At 41.3% G+C, this 18,814-nt stretch overlaps 3 protein-coding genes across 5 annotated transcripts in view; 2 read left to right on the plus strand and 1 right to left on the minus strand.

The window, feature by feature from the left end:
• The window catches only part of LOC126565597 (60S ribosomal protein L34), a 364,763-nt gene that overhangs the window by 286,003 nt on the left and 59,946 nt on the right, over positions 1–18,814 (minus strand). The window contains exon 4 of one of the 3 annotated variants that reach the window (XM_050222791.1): positions 2,572–2,587. The exons of the other annotated variants lie outside the window; for them this stretch is intronic. The gene's annotated coding sequence lies outside the window, so the exon portion shown is untranslated. Of the gene's footprint in view, positions 1–2,571; positions 2,588–18,814 lie in introns of those variants that run through there. 3 annotated transcript variants of the gene reach the window in all.
• On the plus strand, positions 602–2,338 carry LOC126564807 (alpha-tocopherol transfer protein-like). Its single transcript, XM_050221919.1, has 6 exons — positions 602–740; positions 882–1,084; positions 1,212–1,362; positions 1,448–1,595; positions 1,667–1,823; positions 1,895–2,338. Exons 1-6 carry the CDS (start codon positions 632–634, stop codon positions 2,315–2,317), a joined length of 1,191 nt encoding a protein of 396 aa, XP_050077876.1. The 5' UTR covers positions 602–631; the 3' UTR covers positions 2,318–2,338.
• LOC126563912 (adenylate cyclase type 3) overlaps positions 15,998–18,814 on the plus strand; it is a 29,789-nt gene continuing 26,972 nt past the window's right edge. Inside the window, exons 1-2 of the mRNA XM_050220705.1 lie at positions 15,998–16,220; positions 18,369–18,540. Of these exons, the coding sequence (XP_050076662.1) occupies positions 15,998–16,220; positions 18,369–18,540 (395 nt within the window). The remainder of the gene's footprint in view (positions 16,221–18,368; positions 18,541–18,814) is intronic.

Here is an 18,814-nt window from a genome sequence, read left to right on the forward strand (position 1 = left end):
GTGAAGTTCAATAACCACAAGAAATAGTCTTACTCGCTCTTAAACCGCCGCAAAAAATAGTCTTACTCGCTCTTAAAAATTCCTAATTTGAGGAATTTTCTAAGGGCACTCAACGCCTTAAAGTATGCAATCTTTGTTTTTAGTCTACTTTTCCTAACATATGGAGTAAATACTCCATATGTTACGGTTACGGTTTGTACCAGTATTAAAACATCTATCGCATACCTTTAGGCGCTCCATTTCGTAAGCATAGTATTCCTTTGTCTTTCGTTTCTCACTTGTTAAAGCTACTTCATCTGTTTAAAAAAAAATCTTGTGATTGGCTTAAACGTTCGACGATTATTCCAACGCAATTTTAAAATTCCTCCCGCAGCACTTTAATTTGAACTTTTTTTATATTTCTTCTCTACAGTACATTACGCTCATCGTTTGAACGATTCCTTCCCAACGTTTTGTGACAATCCAAGCGCATCGGAATTGCATCGAATAAAACAATTCTGTAGCGACACCGGCAAAAAAAGTTTTTGCTGCACAAACTCCAACCATCCAGGCGTAAATTGTAAACGGAACCACTCGTGCCGCACAGAAGTATATCAGGGAACCGGGGAAAAAAGGGGGGAAAAAACTAACCATGTCCAGCAACGACAGCACACCGCTGAACAGCCCGCGGAAAATCTTCGGCAAAACTGCTACACTCGACAATAATGCAATGCTCGAATACGAGATGAACAAAAATCTAGGTCAGTGGATGCAACCAACACAAAAAAAACCCTTCTCGCTGCAATTTCCAGTGCTTTGCAGGCCTCACGTGCTCTTTTTTCACTGCCGTTCACTTCTTCTTTCTCGATTCATTCGCTGCTGTCAATTCCACCTGCCAACAGATGTCAAGTTTCGGGAAAAGGCTGACAAGGAACTCGGTGAAACTGGCGGTGAGCTGACGTACACGAAAATCCGTCAACTCCGGCAACAGCTCAACATCTACAACGAGAACCATCAGCGTGCGCTCGGTTGCCGGCGGGATGATTCGTTTCTGTTGCGATTTTTACGCGCCAAAAAGTTTGACGTCGAGAAAGCGTTCAAAATGGTAAGTCTTCAAATGGCAGGACCGCCACAGATGTCTGGCAGGGCTGAACTCTATTCCCCTAGTCCAACAGGGTCCAACTTTGGATTTGCAAACTGAATCGGAAATAATACCCTTACCACCATTACAGATGCAAAAGTACTACAAGATGAAGGAGGAATACCCGGAGATTTTCAAAGTGTCCCCACCGTCCGAGATGAAGTTTATGCTCGAGATGCAAATTCAAACCATGCTACCGAAGAAGGACGAACATGGACGGCAGATTTATTTGTTTCGAGTTGGTTAGTCCACTGGAGATGAAGGTTGCCGTGCCGTATGTGTATCCGGGATACTTATTGTCTTTTTTTGTTTCGTGTTTTCCAACAGAAAAATGTGATCCTTACAAAATTCCGGTGGATTACGTGTTCCGTAGTAACGTACTAGCGCTGGAAGATGCTGTCCGAAGTCCGGAAACCCAGATTGGTGGCTTAGTGGTATTGCTCGATATGGCTGGACTTGGATTTGCTCATGCAAGGTACGAGGACCAATTACGAGACGGGTTTCAATTTCTCGACTTTTGCATAACTTCAGCTTCTCTCCCGACAGGTATCTCTCACCACATCTAGCGAAGAAAACGGTTGAGGTGGTACAGGAAGCGTTCCCGCTTCGCTTTAAAGCGTTCCATGTGCTGCACGAACCGTTCTACTTTGACGCCATTCTTGCCGTACTGAAACCATTCCTCAAAGATAAGATTCGACGGCGGGTATGTTGAAGCACTTTTGCAACACATCTCTGTTGAACCACGCAACTTTATCGTTTCATTTCATCTTACAGATACACCTGCACGGTAACAGCTTAAGCTCGCTGCATAAGTATGTCTCCAGGGATCTTCTGCCGGCGGAGTACGGTGGCAATCTTGGTCCGTTCGATAACACCGAATGGCGCCAGACGATACTGGACAACGAGCAGTACTTTATCGATCTGGAAACGTACAGCCATCTGTCGGAGAGTTGCTACCAACTTGGACCTTCCAACGGAGGTGATGGTGATGCGGAAAGTATCGACAGTCTACAATTTGGTGACACGGAAACCGAGGACAGTGAGTTCGATGAGGATGATCGGCGTGTTCTGAGCCCGAAGCGGAATGCACGCTCGATACAGAATATTGAGGAGATCTTCCTCAAAAATGGATACGACGGTATGGCACCGAGTGTGAGTGGGACAGATCTGGAGAAGGAAGTTGAGGAGCTAAAGTAGAGTGGAGAGATGAGCTGCTCATCGCTAGCAAAGTACAACACAGGCAAGTCATGCGAGCTTTTTCTGGAAGAGGAAGATGGAAGATGGCAGACATCTGCTGGAGCTTGTTGAGCACCGTACAAGTATTCTACCTTCACTATCTGATTGTTAGTTCGCTTTCGATTAATAAAATTTAAAAACCAATTACTCGTTAGTTGACAAAGCTACGATTTAAGTTAAGAAAGATATAATGAGTGAATTGTTCAAATAATAACATCACACACACACACACTAGCAAAAAAGACTCAAGCCAATCTAACAATCTTCATTACTGATTAGGATGGGCATTGTGCACGCGTGCAGAAGTCGATGGCCTGTTAGACTGTTAGCTTTCCATGTGATAGAAAATACGAATCAATCCGTAAACAAAGAAAAGGCTCCCATCAAAGAGAGTTATGTCTAGTCGATAATTGTAGTCAATTTAGGCAAGGATTTAAGGAAGATTGAATTATATTTTTCCATTAGGAGGCATCGACACAACATTGAGGAAATGCAAAACCACAAACAAAACTTATCACTAGCTACACGAGAGAGAGAGAGAGAAAAAGAGAGGAAAAAAATAGTAGGTTCGTATTTTGCCATGCCATGCGGGTTCTGTTATTGGCATTGGACTGTTTTTAATTCAATTTAATCAATTCCGAATCCGGACGAACATCGAGCAGACAAGCTGTCAGTCAAAGCTGTGGGCAAAGTTTTCCTTCCGAGCCGAATACTAGCTGAGCGGCGAATGCTCAATGAGTAAAACTTGAAACAAAAACTTTATCAAAGTAGCATCAGTATGGGCCCGGGGGGAGGTTTTTTCGGTATCAAATTTATTTATTTAGTTTTAAACAAACTTACTCAACACCTAGTCAATTTAGTCTAAGTGCCACACTATTGCTAAAACTTATTCCAATCTAGCCGATAGAGGTGAGCAAAGGTGCGACAATGACACGCAAACCAATCGTACACCAAATCGTACAAATCGTACGCGATACGCATCAAACCCGCCCACAAAGAGTTATAATAAACTGTTACAAACAATCAAACTTTAGACAGCGAGAGAATAATAGAGAGGAAATGAAATACAAGAATTGCCCTACCGTATCGTAGCTAGAGCCTGTGCGCTATTCACATTCGGATTATGATAGAAATATTTAAAACGGAATGCAAGATGAATTAAAATATTTAAACGAAATTCTAACAAGAACCACACTAGCGATTGTTGATTAAAGTTTAGCAAATGTATCAATGAAAATTATCAAAACGCAAATAAAGTATATTTTCATTCGGAAAGGAAAACCTTCTATGGTATGAAGATGTTTTTTTTTTAATTTACAAAACTTTTGCAACCACCTAATATCTGAAATTCTGATAGACGGTTAAGAAACGCATAAGAGCGCTTAGGACACTCATCACGAGTGCCCCATAGCTTCCTGAGTGTTTCTCGTTGGGGAAAACTGCTATTACACGGTACTCATTTTCTTTTACGTTGAGAGTGAGAGTAGACCCAGCCGGGAAAAATGTCTCTCTTCTCTTTCGAGAAAGAGAAAACAATCGAAATAGAGAGAGTAGAACGGGTGAGCCAAATAAGTCACGCAAGGGAGAGTTATGGGTTTAGGATGTGCTGAGTAGTGAAAGTTGTTTGTATACAATGATGTATGGTTGGTTCTATCCACCTATGCTTTAGGTTTTCCTATTTTTGTAGCTTCCTCAAGCGCTATGGGTAATTAGTAAAAAAACCATTCAAATATTCATTTAGCAAAGCCGGAGAACACGTGTCTGGCGTTTTCTTAGACAAATTCTTCGACAAAAGAAAAGACAATCCAGAAAATTAACGGAGTAAATGAAGAGTAATTGAAAACTAGAAATGCCATCGAAAGCCTTCCGAGATTGCAATGTATTAAAAGATGAGATTGCAAGGAATTAAAATATTTAAGGCTTTAGCAATTTCGTGACCACAGTGACTACCTGAAAGTATGCAATTTTAGTTTAAAACTTCTTTCCTATTCGTTGAAGTTGCACATTTTCTTAACAGCCATTAACCGACGAATGCTACAAAGTATGTATTGTAAAGAATAAATAAAATTTACAAATTTGGCAGCTTTGTTAGAAGCGAAGCCTGGCAATATGTAATGCTAATTAATTATTTGTGTTACTTTTTGTGTGTGTTTGATAGCAGAAATATCTGTTCTTGCTTTTAAAAAAATATAAATCAAAAACTCAAATTATGCATAGGATCTAATGTCATGAAAATACATTGATACATTGATGTACATTGTTTGAGGTTCTATTTTCATCTTATACAAGTTATTTTTTTAACTAAATTTTAATGATGAAAACACAGAATTTCTTATATAACTGAAAATAAGCAATGAAAAACTAATAATAAATTGAATTAATAAATTAATAAAATGTATGATATTTTTTCAATTCTTTTTCCACTAGCAACCAAGCAGATACAAACCATACATCGTTTATCAAACAACACTAATGAATATTCAAGGGAAATTGAGCACCGAGAGCAAATCAACCATGTGCGCCTGATATTAGATATACCCTTCCCAGAACTGTTGGGTTTTTTCCTCACCGAATTCTATTCTCTAAACAGAAATCCATTCTCACGCGCTCTCACGCCACGGCACCAACTACTCAGTTCCCAGCAAAATTCGAGGAAAAACTGCTCTCCGTGAAAGAAAAAAACAGTAGCGCATACTCTCCCCTTACGGCAGAGAAACGATTTTTTGGGCGCCGCCATCTCGTGTGTCCAGGCTGGATGGTACGATGGGTTCAGTCTGTGAGTGAAGATTGACATCCTTGGACGTGTCCGGTGTCCGGTACAGTGAGGCCCAGTGCACAAACACACAGAACCACCGTACCACAGTGTCACTTGCTGGGGCTTCCTGTTTCTAGACCAGTGCGATCGGTGAGGGCGGACACTGCACGTCTCCATTTTGTTCCGCGGTTCCGTCAAGTGTGTCACCGAGGAGTGTAGTGTAAGTGTGTGACCCATTCGGGGGGGGCTTTCCTTTGATTCGCTGGTGCTTTCTAGTGATGGGTAGTAAACCCGCGTTCTAAAGCCTAGCCAATCAGTACGACGTCCCCCGAGGGTTTTGGTTTTGGTGAAGGAAAAAAGTGGAGTAAAAGAAGAGGGTAGTAGTGTTTGGTGAACTTGACTCACGCTGAACGAGGTAGTGTAGGATGTGGGAGCGTGCGTTATCAGGGCACCCCCGGGAGTTTATGCTGTCACCGTGCCTTGGCAGCAAGGTGTGGGTGTCTGGAACGCGCTCTGCGTGTGTGTGTGTGTATGTGTTAAAGTGTTGGTGCTTTTGAAAAGGATTTCCACCCTTGCTTGTGACTAGCTCGTGAGCCTAGCGGCCGAACCATCGCGTAGTAGCAGCGTTGAGAAAACAATTTATTCCACCCACTCTCTCAGACATAGTAAACCTTGTGCGTCTACTGTTCCGGTACGTCGTTGCTGTCGAACCCAGTACTGTTCGGCTTCGGAAGGTTCATTCTCCCGTGGTAATGGTTTGTGTATATATATATATACCACAGCTATAATTTACATGCATCGATTTACCGCCTTCTCTACATCTGTCCCGATTCCTTCCAAGTAAGATGTCGCTGTCGCTTCCAAAAACAAAACCCGGGGAGCACAAAACAAAAACTCACTCGCAGTAAACGAATCACGTTACATAATCGGATTCTTATCAATTCCGCGTTCAAACACATGGCCCAAAAAAAAAAAAGACGCCGCATTTTGTTTGAATGTGTCGATAAGGGAGTTGGGACAGAATGTTTGCCACCTAAAGTCGCTCATTTCCATTTCTAGACTTCTCGGAACCCCTTTCTGAGTGCCTCCGACACTTGTGACCTCCCCGAAGGCGCAAAGGTCTCCGATTAGTAAGTGGAGGATTTTTTTTTCAAGCGTGTAGGTGTGTGTGCTAGATGTTTCGAGTGTCTGGAGGAAGAGTAAAAAAGCAAACAAAACCATGCCACAAAAGTGTTCGCTCCAGGTCCTTCTTGGTGTACTTGGTGAGCAGTTGGTAAAGTTGGCTGGTCTTCCACCAGGAACCAAACCAAACCCAGTGGAAGTGTATGTAAAGTGATCCCGACCGATGACTCCTTCGAGTGTCGTTGTTCTAGAATTTAATGAAAAAAGATTTTAGTGCACGTGGACGATGAGTATGGAGTACACGGAGTATAGGAACTTTCTGCACACAAATCGCTTACTGCCTGGGTGGTGATAATGACGATACAATCGATTCACTCCGATGCCGAGCTGATGCTTCCTGACTAAGGTCCCAAGCAAGTACTCTCACGTCCACAGGACAACAACCAATAGCGCTGATGTTATTAACTGTCCCGATAGATTTCTTCTATCTTATCCCCGGGCCCACCAACATACCGACAGTCCTGCGCTGTCAAAACTGTCAAGGATGAAATGAAAAAGGCAAAGGTTACAACCACGATCTAAAACGCCTACTTCACTTGCAGCTGCTAACCGAGAACTGCGGATAGGTTGAGACACGTTCGCCGACTATTGGTACCTTACCGGGACTGAACTTTTTTGTCTTGTCCCAGTCCCCATTGAGAGGCTCCTCCTCTGCTATCTAACCACTAAACTTCGCCCCCCCCCCCTCCCCTCGTCACTTCCCTTGGAGGCATCCGTTCTCCCATCACTTGATTTTCACCCCAAAGGAAAAGAGGCACGATTAACGGGAAATTATTGTCTTCTGACGTGGCCGGTGGTGATCGCGCCATTTTCATAGCCGGTCGCTACCGTTGGCTACTAACCGATTACGTGGGAACGTATTCTGTGAAAACCGCATTAAATGCCCATCCAAGGAGCGTAGAGACAAACGACCTAAATGGTCATATTCGGCAACGTGACGAGTGTTTAGGATGTTTGGGATTGTTGTGAAATGTGAAGGTAGTCGGGCGATATCGTAATAGGTTTACAATGTCATTAAGTGTCGTAAAATGGAAATAAATTTGCTCGCCTTGGATGAGTTTTGCAGCTGCTGTACTCCGTAGCCGGTAGCGAGGGAAGAAGACCATTTTTTGACCAGTTAAGAGACGAGTGTTGGAAGTGGCATGATGTCCCTTTTTATCGGATTCTACCAGATGAAGCTGAAAATAGGATGTTTCATTGCGGGAAGTTATTATTAATGGCTTAATGGGACTCAGTTGTTTTAAGCAAAAATATTGGAAGGTTGATTCCTGGAACAACTTAATCGTTTATCGTAGATTAATTATAAATTTCAATTGGTTTTAAAAACTAACCACAAAAATATCCATTTTATAGATTAACACACTCACATAAAACACTGCTAGCGAAAGCAGCATGAAAAAAGCAGCAGTGGGCGTATTGTGTCATCACTAAATTGCTAAAAATAAACCTTCGTGTAATACAATGACATCTTTTTCCGCTTTTCTTTTTTCGCTGCTGTCCTAGCATCAGTTTTCGCTTCGATAAATAATCAAATTGTTCATTTAATCTATTCAAGCACCATTCGATGTTATTTTTTAACCTCTTTTTTTGTTGTTGTTGAGGTTTTGCGCTTGGACTTGAGCCTTCGAATTGCACATCCAATCACGTTCCACACCAAACCACTAGTATATCGATCTCGAAACCCCAAAAACGTTCACAAATTGCGCAAGGTAAAGGGGGTAAAGCCGGAATGGAGTATGCGAAGAAAAAAAATCCTCCCTCTGATATTCACTGCAAGGACAAACAACTAGCATCCTCGCCCGAAAACCTGGCAAAGGCAAAGCCAATATGTCAATATGTGTACATCCATTCGTTCGATTACGATTTCGTGCACTTTTCCCACCGGGGAGATTAAAGGCGAAAAGCAAAAAAAAGGAAAACTTACGGGCTTCTGGTCTTTGTCCGAGATCAACGAATCGATATTATGTGTATTTGTGATGCTTTCGTGGCGCTCAGAGAAAGCGGAAGTAAGACGTGAGGATAAGCGCGCACATAAATGCGTTTGTGTGTCTGTCTGCTTGTGTGTCTGTGTGTGTGTGTGTGTGTGTGTGAACGATGAAAGTATGAAGCTTAGTAAAATATTCATCCCGGTGACAGCCACCGACTCTGACTCCGTACAGTAGCGTTCATCGCCATATGGAAATGATCGGCGATGCACACAACCAGTTTTCCATCGAATCGCAATCGTAATTGATTATTGTGATAGAGTGATATTATGTTTCAGTTTTCGTGGAATTTTACCTTTTTCATTGGAAAGCTTTTATCGATTTGAAAGATACAACCTGGATTGATATTTTCGTTGAGTTATCGTACTTTATGCTTTGTTTCAAATCTGTAATAGCTTTTTCTCGGTTTTTGAGCTCATCATGTGAAGCAAAAAGGTTATGATATACTTCATCATAAATTTTTATCGTTTTTAATTTCTTGCAAACTAAAGGTGAGCAATAGCAGGTATTACTCACACTAGTAGCCACTACTAGGGCTACCCATGCCTCTCTGGCTTGATGATTGCCTTCTTTTAAGGTGCCTCTTGGTGACTTTATGCAGCACCTCTTAAAACATATCGCAGAAAGGTTTGCAAATTATTAACATACATGAGAGCATTAACATAACTGTTGGTTTCATGATCATAGTTTATAATAGTTGATTTGGTATTCATTTTTGTGGACTTTAGAACCGTAGAAGATATGCATTACGGACAAGTACGTTTGCCACTCTTTAAATACTTACATTCATACTAAAAATACAATTTAGCTTACGTTTACGCTTACTATTCTAGATTTAAAAAAACCCGAGAAGCTTAATTATTTACTAATTATTCAATCCATTTCTAACCCTGCTTAATACACTCTGGGTATTCTTTTCAATATGTACTGTGCTTTGCATACATTTTCGAAATTGAACAAATTTTGCCAGGAGGGAGCCTCCTCGAGTCTTTTATTTTTTTTACCATTACCTTTCTTAGGTGAAACATTCCAGTCTTGAGATTGCCTACCTTTACGCTTCATTAGTAAATTTTAAATGCTTTTTATTTTATTTTTATGTATCATTTATCATTTTGGCTTATCGCCATATTGTCAAAATATTAAATTTAGCAAGGTAATTTTTGGAATTGCGCTATTCTTATCAGGTCTTAGGATACCAGATAATATGAGTCAATAGTTTGCTCATTAAACGTCGTAAAAAAGTTTTGCCAAATCAGGACAAAATTTTCAAAATTAAAACCACATACTTAAGCGTCAGTACAACCACACTTGTTACAAATAATAACATTCAGCTTTCATCATGATGCATAAATCAGAAGATCATACCATAAATGATGATCATAAATTATCTTTCAAATTTTCATTTGAAGCAATTGTTATCAAAAATTGCTTACTGTCTTCGTGAAAATAAAAGAGTCGCTTCATTGAATCCTGCTGCCTACATTCAGCGTTGATGATTTCCTACTACCACTCTCCTCTGTACAAAAAGAACAATAAAAATGTTTCAAATGTAGGAAACACATTTACATAATTAAAGTTGCATACGTAAGCTTTAATTAATTACAACAAAATAAGCTTCTTCCTGGTAAAAGGTAGAGATGCAAAATGAGATTAAAAAAAAGTGTCAAGGAATTCCAAGAAACCTTTTAATTACGTTTCAAAGTCAATCCAAAACGCAACGAAAGATATATGCTTCTCTTAAACGCAACTTTCTTCTCTGTTTTCTGCACACACCTTACAAAATGCCTTTTTGAAAGATGAGAAAAATAGCGGTTTACTTTCAATCAGTGCTAAAGAGGCAAAAAAATCATACATTAAGAAAAGTTTCCCAAACATACAGCAAGAAAAAAAAAGAACCAAATCCGGATACATCAGTCAGTCTAATAGCGCCGACACATGTCCCTCTAGAACACGAAGACCAAAACAAAACCCTGACACAACCTTTCATTTATTTATCTTCGAAAACAACTCGAACCGAATTAGGGGGCACGAATCGGGAAAAAAGAAGCAAACGAAAGCAATGCTCTTGTCTTGATTGCCATCTTGTTAGCAATAAATTCACCGACACCGGTTTCCGTCCCAGCCCTCCCACCAATGAGGAGGGAAAAAAAAGTATGTTCTCTCACACCGGTGGTGGTGTGTGAGATTGGTAAAGGGAAGGGAAAAACTTTTCCCTACCGACAAACAAACTGATAAGAAGTCAACCAACGCACCGGTTGGAGAGAAGCATAGGACAGTAGGCAGGCAAATAGTTTAGCATATAATTTTGCTATATGTAGTCTCAGCGTTTAGCTGCTCCGTTCCACGGACCACGACGAGCAACTAAGCTACGCCTAATGTCGTACCACTTCCGGTAGTGAATCCCTGTTTTGCCAGTGCTGGAAATGAAATCGGAACAGAGCTGCAACACTGGTACTGTTCTACTACCACCAGGCAGACGACAAATTTCTTTTCGTCCCGCGAATGCAAAACGGTGTTGCAAAAAGTTATGCCTAACCTACCCAGGAATATTGGTTGAAGTGAAATGCAAATGCAAGTCGTAATGGGAAGCTAACGGAACGGAGTTTTACTCGGTGAATGGAGAATAAAATTGTAAAGGTGAATTATATATGTATTTTACAGCAGCGCAAAAGTCGCAGCAGCAGATGGTAGTTGCGAAAAGGAAAGCTTTCAAGCGGTGAATATGAAGTACTTGAAAGGATACTTATGGAACACAAACAGATGAAATGCAAGGACACTTGGGAACCGTGGAATATCGGTAGGGTTTCGTTTTGTGATGCAAATAAGGGAATGTTTCTTTTCAGAACCTGTTCAAGTAAAGACATCACTTGTGTACACTTCTAGCGTCTCACTCAAACCATATTAACTGCAAGGAATCCTTTAAATGCTATTGGAAACTCACAATCATAAACGGGTTTGTTTTTCCATCTCGGAAAAAATAGATATCTATCTGCCCCGAACGCATCCATTTTCATTCTTGCAAAACTGGAACAGTTTGCATTGCGAAAGCCCCGCTTCTATTTGCAACAGCAAGCATAGAAAATCCTCGGGAAATGGGACACTTCCTTCTTTGCCGCATTCCCCATCCCCTTTACCTACGTGCCGTAGCGGCTGGTTGGTAACATCTTAATTGCTTTGCTACCAGCAAAAGAACTTTTTGATGCCCTGGATGAATCCATCACGGAACGAAAAATAAAAGCATGAAATGGGTGGAAAAACAGTACCATTTCATTACTGCGGAAATGGAGCGCTATGAGATTGCCATCATATCCACTTACACTTGACCCAATTGATCGTGTTTCTCGATGCAAAAACGCAATGGTGCAACCAACTAACCAGCTTCTTCTAGCAAAGTAGAAAACGCAGAAAAAGTTTTTGCAAGACCACGGTTATACATTAAAGAGGTAAAGCAACAGCACATGTAACACGTTACCATTTCCTGAATGCTGAATTATTCATCATTCATTTGCCCACCGCCCAGGCTCATCTTTTTAGATCGAAAATTTGTCATCCCCGAGGGAAATATGTCAGTTTTTTTTTCTTTGTTGTAGCTTCTTTCATCTCACATTCTGTCCCAAATCACCTCACGCTCATGGGTGTATACACACTTAATCCGACCTATAATTTAACCTACCCACATGCTTCAAATTCCGGGCTGTTATTTTGGAAACATCCCGGACTAAATCAAAATAAACGCATCCTTTTCTTTTGCCTTTTTTTGCGCTCGGACTGATGTGACCGTCATTAGCGAAAGATTGAGCGGTCTTTCACGTGTGTCTGTGTGAACGGTACAACACAAGTACGTACCATTGCTACCACTACAAAAATGCTGGTTTTTGGAGGTATTTTATGTGTGAGCTACAAGCTACAAGGTTAAAGCTGAGAGAAGAAAAAAGCTAAGACCGTCTAGTTAATCCTTCTTCCAAAAGGGCCGCTGCTTTCTGCTAGTGGGAAATTATTTCTACCAGCACACAACAGCAACAGAAGGTGGCATAGGAAGGGTGGTGAGAAAATGAAACTGGAAAAATGTCGAGGTGGGTCAAGTATTTTTAGTATGAAACCTTCGTGCCAGACACACATTTTGGCAGCCACAACGTCAACGAGAATGTGTTGTGAATTCTCAACCAACCGTACGAACTGTTGACAGTGCTGACCTTTCAACGGTTATTATTTTGAGCCTCGAGAGCATACACCCGCATACACCGACCGGCAGCAATTGAGTTTCCATGTAATCGGCCGATATTTCCCTATCGCCTGTACTCAGAGCGAGAGAAAAAAAACACTTTACATCTATTGATTTATGCCTCCTACAACGAAGAGGTGGGAGGAAAATGGTTTATGAAAATGCCGGCCAAACGGCACACGAAATACATTAAGCTAATTGAATGCTCAACACAGTGCCCAGTTTTCTAAACCTCTCTCACTCTCTCTCTCTCTCTCTCTCTCTCTCTCTCTCTCTCTCTTTCTCTCTCTCTCTCTCTCGTTCATTCTCAACCATCCATGTTTCGCGAAGGGCACGAAAAACTGCTGATGTTGATGCTGACTGTAAACTTTCCAGACACTTTCCTAAACCTATTGGCACCTTGCATCCGTGTGAAAAAGAAGGAGGGAGGCAGAGAGAGCATAAGCATACAGTATGGCATCGTAAATTTTATGTCGACCTCGAAAACATAATTGAAAGATGGAAACTACAAAACAACGATTCGCGCTTTCCCGTTCGTGTATATATGTGTCTGTGTGAGTGGTGGCATCGTTTGTACTCCTTTTGCTACTACCATTACTATCAGCAGGGTGAAAATAATTAGCCATTCTTCTGCCCATTAGCTCGCTGTACAATACAAAAAGTTTCGCGCTTTACGGTCACTAGTCATGATTAGATCTAGGACAGCGTGCGTGTGTATGTGTGTATGTGTGATTATAAATAGGTGAAGTATGACCACCGAGCAACGCCACCATAAATTAACCACAAAACATTGAATAATGCTCGCAGTTGGAAGAAAAGGGTGAATGGTGCATGAGTTTTCGCTCTACCTCTCGTGAAAACTCGAAACATTCTGTTATCTGTTAACACTCGTAGCAGTGAGGACATGCAGTTTCATGCGCTGCAAGGAGAGCAAAACAAACGAACAAGCAAGCAATAATATTTTTGGTACCCATGCGATGGAGACGCCTGGTGGTTTTCGTGTTCATCGGCAGTGGAGACGCCTGGTGGTTTACGAATTTTTCTGTGGTGGAGACGCCCGGTGGTTTTCGCCCGGTGCACGAAGCATATCACTAATCTTCCAGGCAAGCAAGCAAACGATGCTTACCGTTCCGGTGTGCTAAGCTGGTTGCTGAAGCTTTCTGCGAGATTGTACGGTAGCAATATAATGCTACATTATTTGTAATGCTGCTGGTCTTTTTGTTTTTGGGTTGGTGGCCCGCACAGGGAGTGAGATAATGAATCCATAAGCCCCCAGGAGCGTAAGGTTTTTATGAGCGTGGAAAACTTGCGTACAACTACATACTATGTGTGTGAACAACGATGATGCTGCAGTTGATGGTGTGTTGTTCTAGCAGCATGGTGAAGCAGACCGTGGAGAAATCCTTTGAACTATGTACGGGCATGGTTGGTTGCAAACTTTTATTCGTGTTTTGAACAGGGTTTTTTTTGTTCCTTCTCTGTATATATCTTTTTTTAGCTGAGAGTAACATGAGCTTTGAAAGGCTTCCCAACAAAATTGCAACGAAAAAGAGTAACTTGACGTTTGCAAGCCACAGCCTGCAGAGGCTTGTTAATATTTTCAGATAATTTTTCCGTTCAGGATTGAAACGAACATTTTACATTATCTCCACCTTTCTCGTGCCATTTTCACACACCAATTAAGCAAACTAACCTTGTTGCATTAATGATCAAAAACTTTTCTAATTAGCACATCCGACTACAAGGATGAGCTTCAACTTTTTCTTCATACAAAGCAAATGGAACATAAAATTGAATCAAACTGTCAGCATCACTAGAACGTTGGGAATTGTCGGGAAACCTTTATCCTTTATCTTTACCTGGAAGTGGTTCATCCGTAGGAAAAAAAGCAACAGCAAAAAAAAAAAGGTTCAATTCGAAATTTCTCTTGAACTACAGCTGTAGCTCATAAACATCGTTAGCGTCAACCGTTATCAATTCCAATACCAGTCAGGTGCAGGCAGTAGAATGTACACCAGCACGCCCGGCAAAATCGTAAAACGAAGCCACAAAGTTAAGCATCTTGAGCGCGTACCACCCGGTAACAGCACGGATTACGGTCTTAGCGAATGGCTTCGGGGCTGACCAGGCCTTATCCGTCCGACTTTTTCTTTGCTTTTCTAAAGTAGTAACTCCAGCGCTCCGTAGATAGACTGATTGTTCTGGTGGTTGAATTTATTTCTCTCCCTCGCAAAACGTCGTCCGATGCGCTGAAAAACTGACAAGTATTAGAAAAATATGATTGATTAGTTCACGAGGCCAGGCCCAGTGGCTGCATTGTTGTAGAAGATTGCGTGACGCACGAGCCAAGTCTTCCCTAGTGGCTTGGTCAATAAATAACATAAAGTTGGCCATTTTTAAATAACAATAAATCTGCAACGTGTTTCGCTGCCAACACTTACCGATAACAAAATGAACGGGGGTAGGTAAAGGAAAGAAAAGTTTTCCCTTCCATTCGACTGTTGCAGGGAGTCCATTAGGAAGTGTTGCAGGAAGAAAAAAAATGCTAAATTCAAACAGTTTACTTACAATCGCTGGCACGTTGTTGATAGTGTCTTCTGTTTCTTTCCTTATTTTCCTTTTTTTCTCTCTGTCTCTCCCTCTCTCTGTTTCGTTTTTGTTTATCCGTCATCATCAGCTAAACGATATCACTTCACCAAAGACTGCCTAAGGCTGGTTTTGCAGGGGGGGAAGAAAACCCGTGTGCAGGAAATGCTGCACAAAAACTAAACATTTCAACTACAGGCCATTGGTTAACGAGAGTAAACTCAGCCCTCCCCTTACACACATAGCACACATACCACCACGGAACAGAAATAGCTAACGGAAAAAGCGAATCCTTCCCAGTGACAAACATGTGATCTCGTTAATCAAACACCGAAGAGCGGAACCGAAGCTCATCATCCGCCGGAACCAGACGCAAATCCCACCGATAGTGTCCCACAAGGACGACATCCGACGACGACGGCCAGTGTAGTTTTGTGCCCCGCTAAGCATTTTCACAGTCGATGATGTGAGCGAAAGTACAAGCAAAACAACCAGCGATAGCACGAAAACGAGCAGAAAAATCGCGTTAGCATTATCATCGAACATCATCACAGCGGACGACGGGGCCAGCCGTTGTCATCGTGACCGGTAATATCGCCGAGCCCGACAGTCGATCATTTCGTTTCCCCGAGCGACGTTTACAATTTGTGTCTGTGTGTGTGTGTGTGTGTGTGTGTGCATTTTGTCACAATCATGCTGAGTGTGTGCAACGGTCGTCTAATATTGCAAACGAATCAAGGCAGCCCACGTGTGGCTAAGTGAGAGTGTCTCGGAGTGTGTGTGTGTGTGTGTCAGAGTGTCTGTTGTCAAAGTGAAGATTTAGTCGGGGACACACAGTGCAGATACGCGCGGCTGTGAGTGAAAAGTGAAAAATAAAATCACCCAACGAAGCGAGCTCAAAGTGACCAACGATGGACGACGGCGCGATAGCAACGGCAGTGGGCGGCATAAATCAGGCTACCGTTGGTGGGGGTGGTGCTGGCGTGCTGCTACCCGATGCCGTCCTCGACAAGCTGTACCAGAGCTACGCGCTCAAGCAGAAGCGGGTTGCCTTCGCCTGCTATCTGATCGCCTCGATCCTGTTCGACATCTGGGCCATCGCGGTACCGCAAGGACAGAGCGTGGAAAGCATAGGTAAGTTGGTAATTGCAGCAAAGACCAGCCCACCTTTCATCCTCACAGACACACACATACACACACACACACAGAGCGAGTCGCGCGCAATACTACACAAAAGCAATGTGAACACGGGTCGGCATTATTTGTCTTGCACATCAAATGAAGCTTAAGCACAAGAAATGAACTTTCAACCTCGGTGCGCTCACTGCCACAGTGAGTGTCGTGGGGCATGGAAGTGAAAGGGAAGTTTTCTTATCGCTCAAAACTTTTCCAATTATTACGCTTACGCGAAAGATTTTTGCAAACAAAAATAAGAAGCATTTGATTAAGCAATCGGACCTGTGGATGAAAGCTAGCATAAGAATTTGCTTACTTTTTATGTTGTTGCTGTGACAGGTGGGTTTTGGTTTTGTCATTTAGATGGCTTCAAGTTTATTGACCTACCAAATTTTGATTGTTGTTTTTGCTGTTGTTTAAGGACAATGGGTTATGATTGTTCTGCAATTGGATTGTGCAGTTTAGCGGCAAACACGAGATAATGGCATATAATATTTGATTATTTATTGATCTTTCTGATTGTTTTTGAGCAAGTTTTATTTATCCATTTTGGATTCATTACTGACTGTTTTCTTTCCGCTTGATATATTCATCATTAGTTTTGAATCATTTGTTTAGGTTTCTCTAAATAGGTTTGTTATGCTCTTATTTTATATAATTATTTTCTTTTGTAATAAAGTTTGTCCAAATTTTTCTCACTCTTTCTTTTTTTTCTGCAACATTCTTTTTGAGATGTCGTTTTATAAGCTAATATTTATGGTTGAAATTTGTGTTTCTTGTTCTTATGTTCATACACTCTGTTTTATGATATGCTTCCTTGTTTACTTACATTTTTATTTTGATTTTTTCATATTAAATCACATTAGTTCGTTTGTTTTACTCATTTGATCATGTATGAATATTTTTTTATTTCTTATGCACTCTGAATTATAATTTGTCTTTATTTATTTGTCATTTAAATCTGTGAAGATTCCGAGGAAAAGCAAGGTACATTTACAACACATATAAATATTGATTATTGCATTTTTGTTTCAAAGTACTTATTTTTAGTTTGTTGAAACTGTTAAGTCTTTTAATTTTATTGTACGGTAAAAGTACTTATTTCTCTTGATAGGAAGTAGTAGCGGATTTAACCTTTCTAAGTGGAAGTTGGGTTTGAAGCGCTTTGATTCTTTAGTCCTAAACGAAATGGATATTGGACCATGTGTAAGAAAAGTGTCTAACCAGGTTGCAATTAGAACCATAAAGATCTGGTCACGCTAGCGTGAGAGGGGGGGGGGGGGGGAGGGGGTTGTTTAAGCCTTTAAACCTTTCCTTTAACACGTACGTTCCCCCTAGTGAGGATTAAAAATCCAACTACGTGGTATCAGCAAGTCTTCTAAGCCATTCGATGACCAGCGTGTCGTAGAAGGTCTTATAGCCAAGAAGAAGGAGGTGATTGTGTCGACATCCACATCCACGCTGCTTTAAATCCTCCACTTTCTGAAAATTATCAAGCCCCAGTACCGGCTCCCTCTTCCCTTTAGTTTACTTACCGTTAAACTGAACTGGAAATAGTTTATTTATTTTAATAGGGTTACAAATACCCTGCCAGTTGCAAGCTGGCAAGAAGAAAAAGTTGCAAGGCAAATAATATTAAGGAAAGAAGGAGTAAAGGAACGAAAGAGTCGCCAGCAAGTTGTAAAATGAAGCCTTCAGCGATGACAAAAATTATTGATTTAATGAAATAAAACATATCTAAAGAAATGTTACGGCTTTTACTAATATAACTATCAACTATCAGTTGTTCATAAATTTTTGTTTTACCGTTTTACCGTGTTTTTAATTAAGAAAGATAATAATGCCTATTTTTTCTCATATTCTCTTTTTTTAAATCAAACTGCCAACTTTAAGACCTCGTATGCCACACTTGATATACCATCCGTACCCAAAAGCTTTTCACCAATTGCATTTCTACAGCCACAATTTGTTAGTAAAGAGAACACTACGTAAAGAAAACACATTCGATCCTACAAACCCAGCCAGCATTTTCCGTTTTCTCGCGGAAAAGCACGTAATCTAATCGTAATCCTGTTTTTTTTTATCTTGCACCATTTGCACCACCAGTCGTTACCAGCGTGTTCCTCACCATCAACATCGTCCTGGCGATCGTGTTGCGCTTCTGTGGGCGGGGTCGGTTCCGCGGCATCATATGGGAAATTGCACCCCATCTGGCGTGGCTGCTCGCCATTAAGCAGCTCTTCCTGCAGCTCTTTCTTAAAGGTTCCGTAACACCCAGGTAAGAGTTTTCTGTCCTCCTTTATCCATCCCCTTTTCAGCTTTACTTAAACGTTATAAAAGGTGCTTTTGTAGCAATGGAAACGGAACGTCAGGGAAAGCTTGTTTGTAAGTTGTAGCCCTTTTGCTTCTTTTTATTTGCGAGAAATTGTTTGCGTTTACGGTGCCGTTGTTTGATCCGCTTTTCCAACCCCAGCGCAAATCAGGAAATGCAGTCGACCAAACCAATCAAATCGATTCACTTGCCGGGCTAAACGGTGTCGGTTAGTGGTTGA

The sequence above is a fragment of the Anopheles maculipalpis genome, chromosome 3RL (assembly GCF_943734695.1).
Source record: "Anopheles maculipalpis chromosome 3RL, idAnoMacuDA_375_x, whole genome shotgun sequence".
NCBI lineage: Eukaryota > Metazoa > Arthropoda > Insecta > Diptera > Culicidae > Anopheles > Anopheles maculipalpis.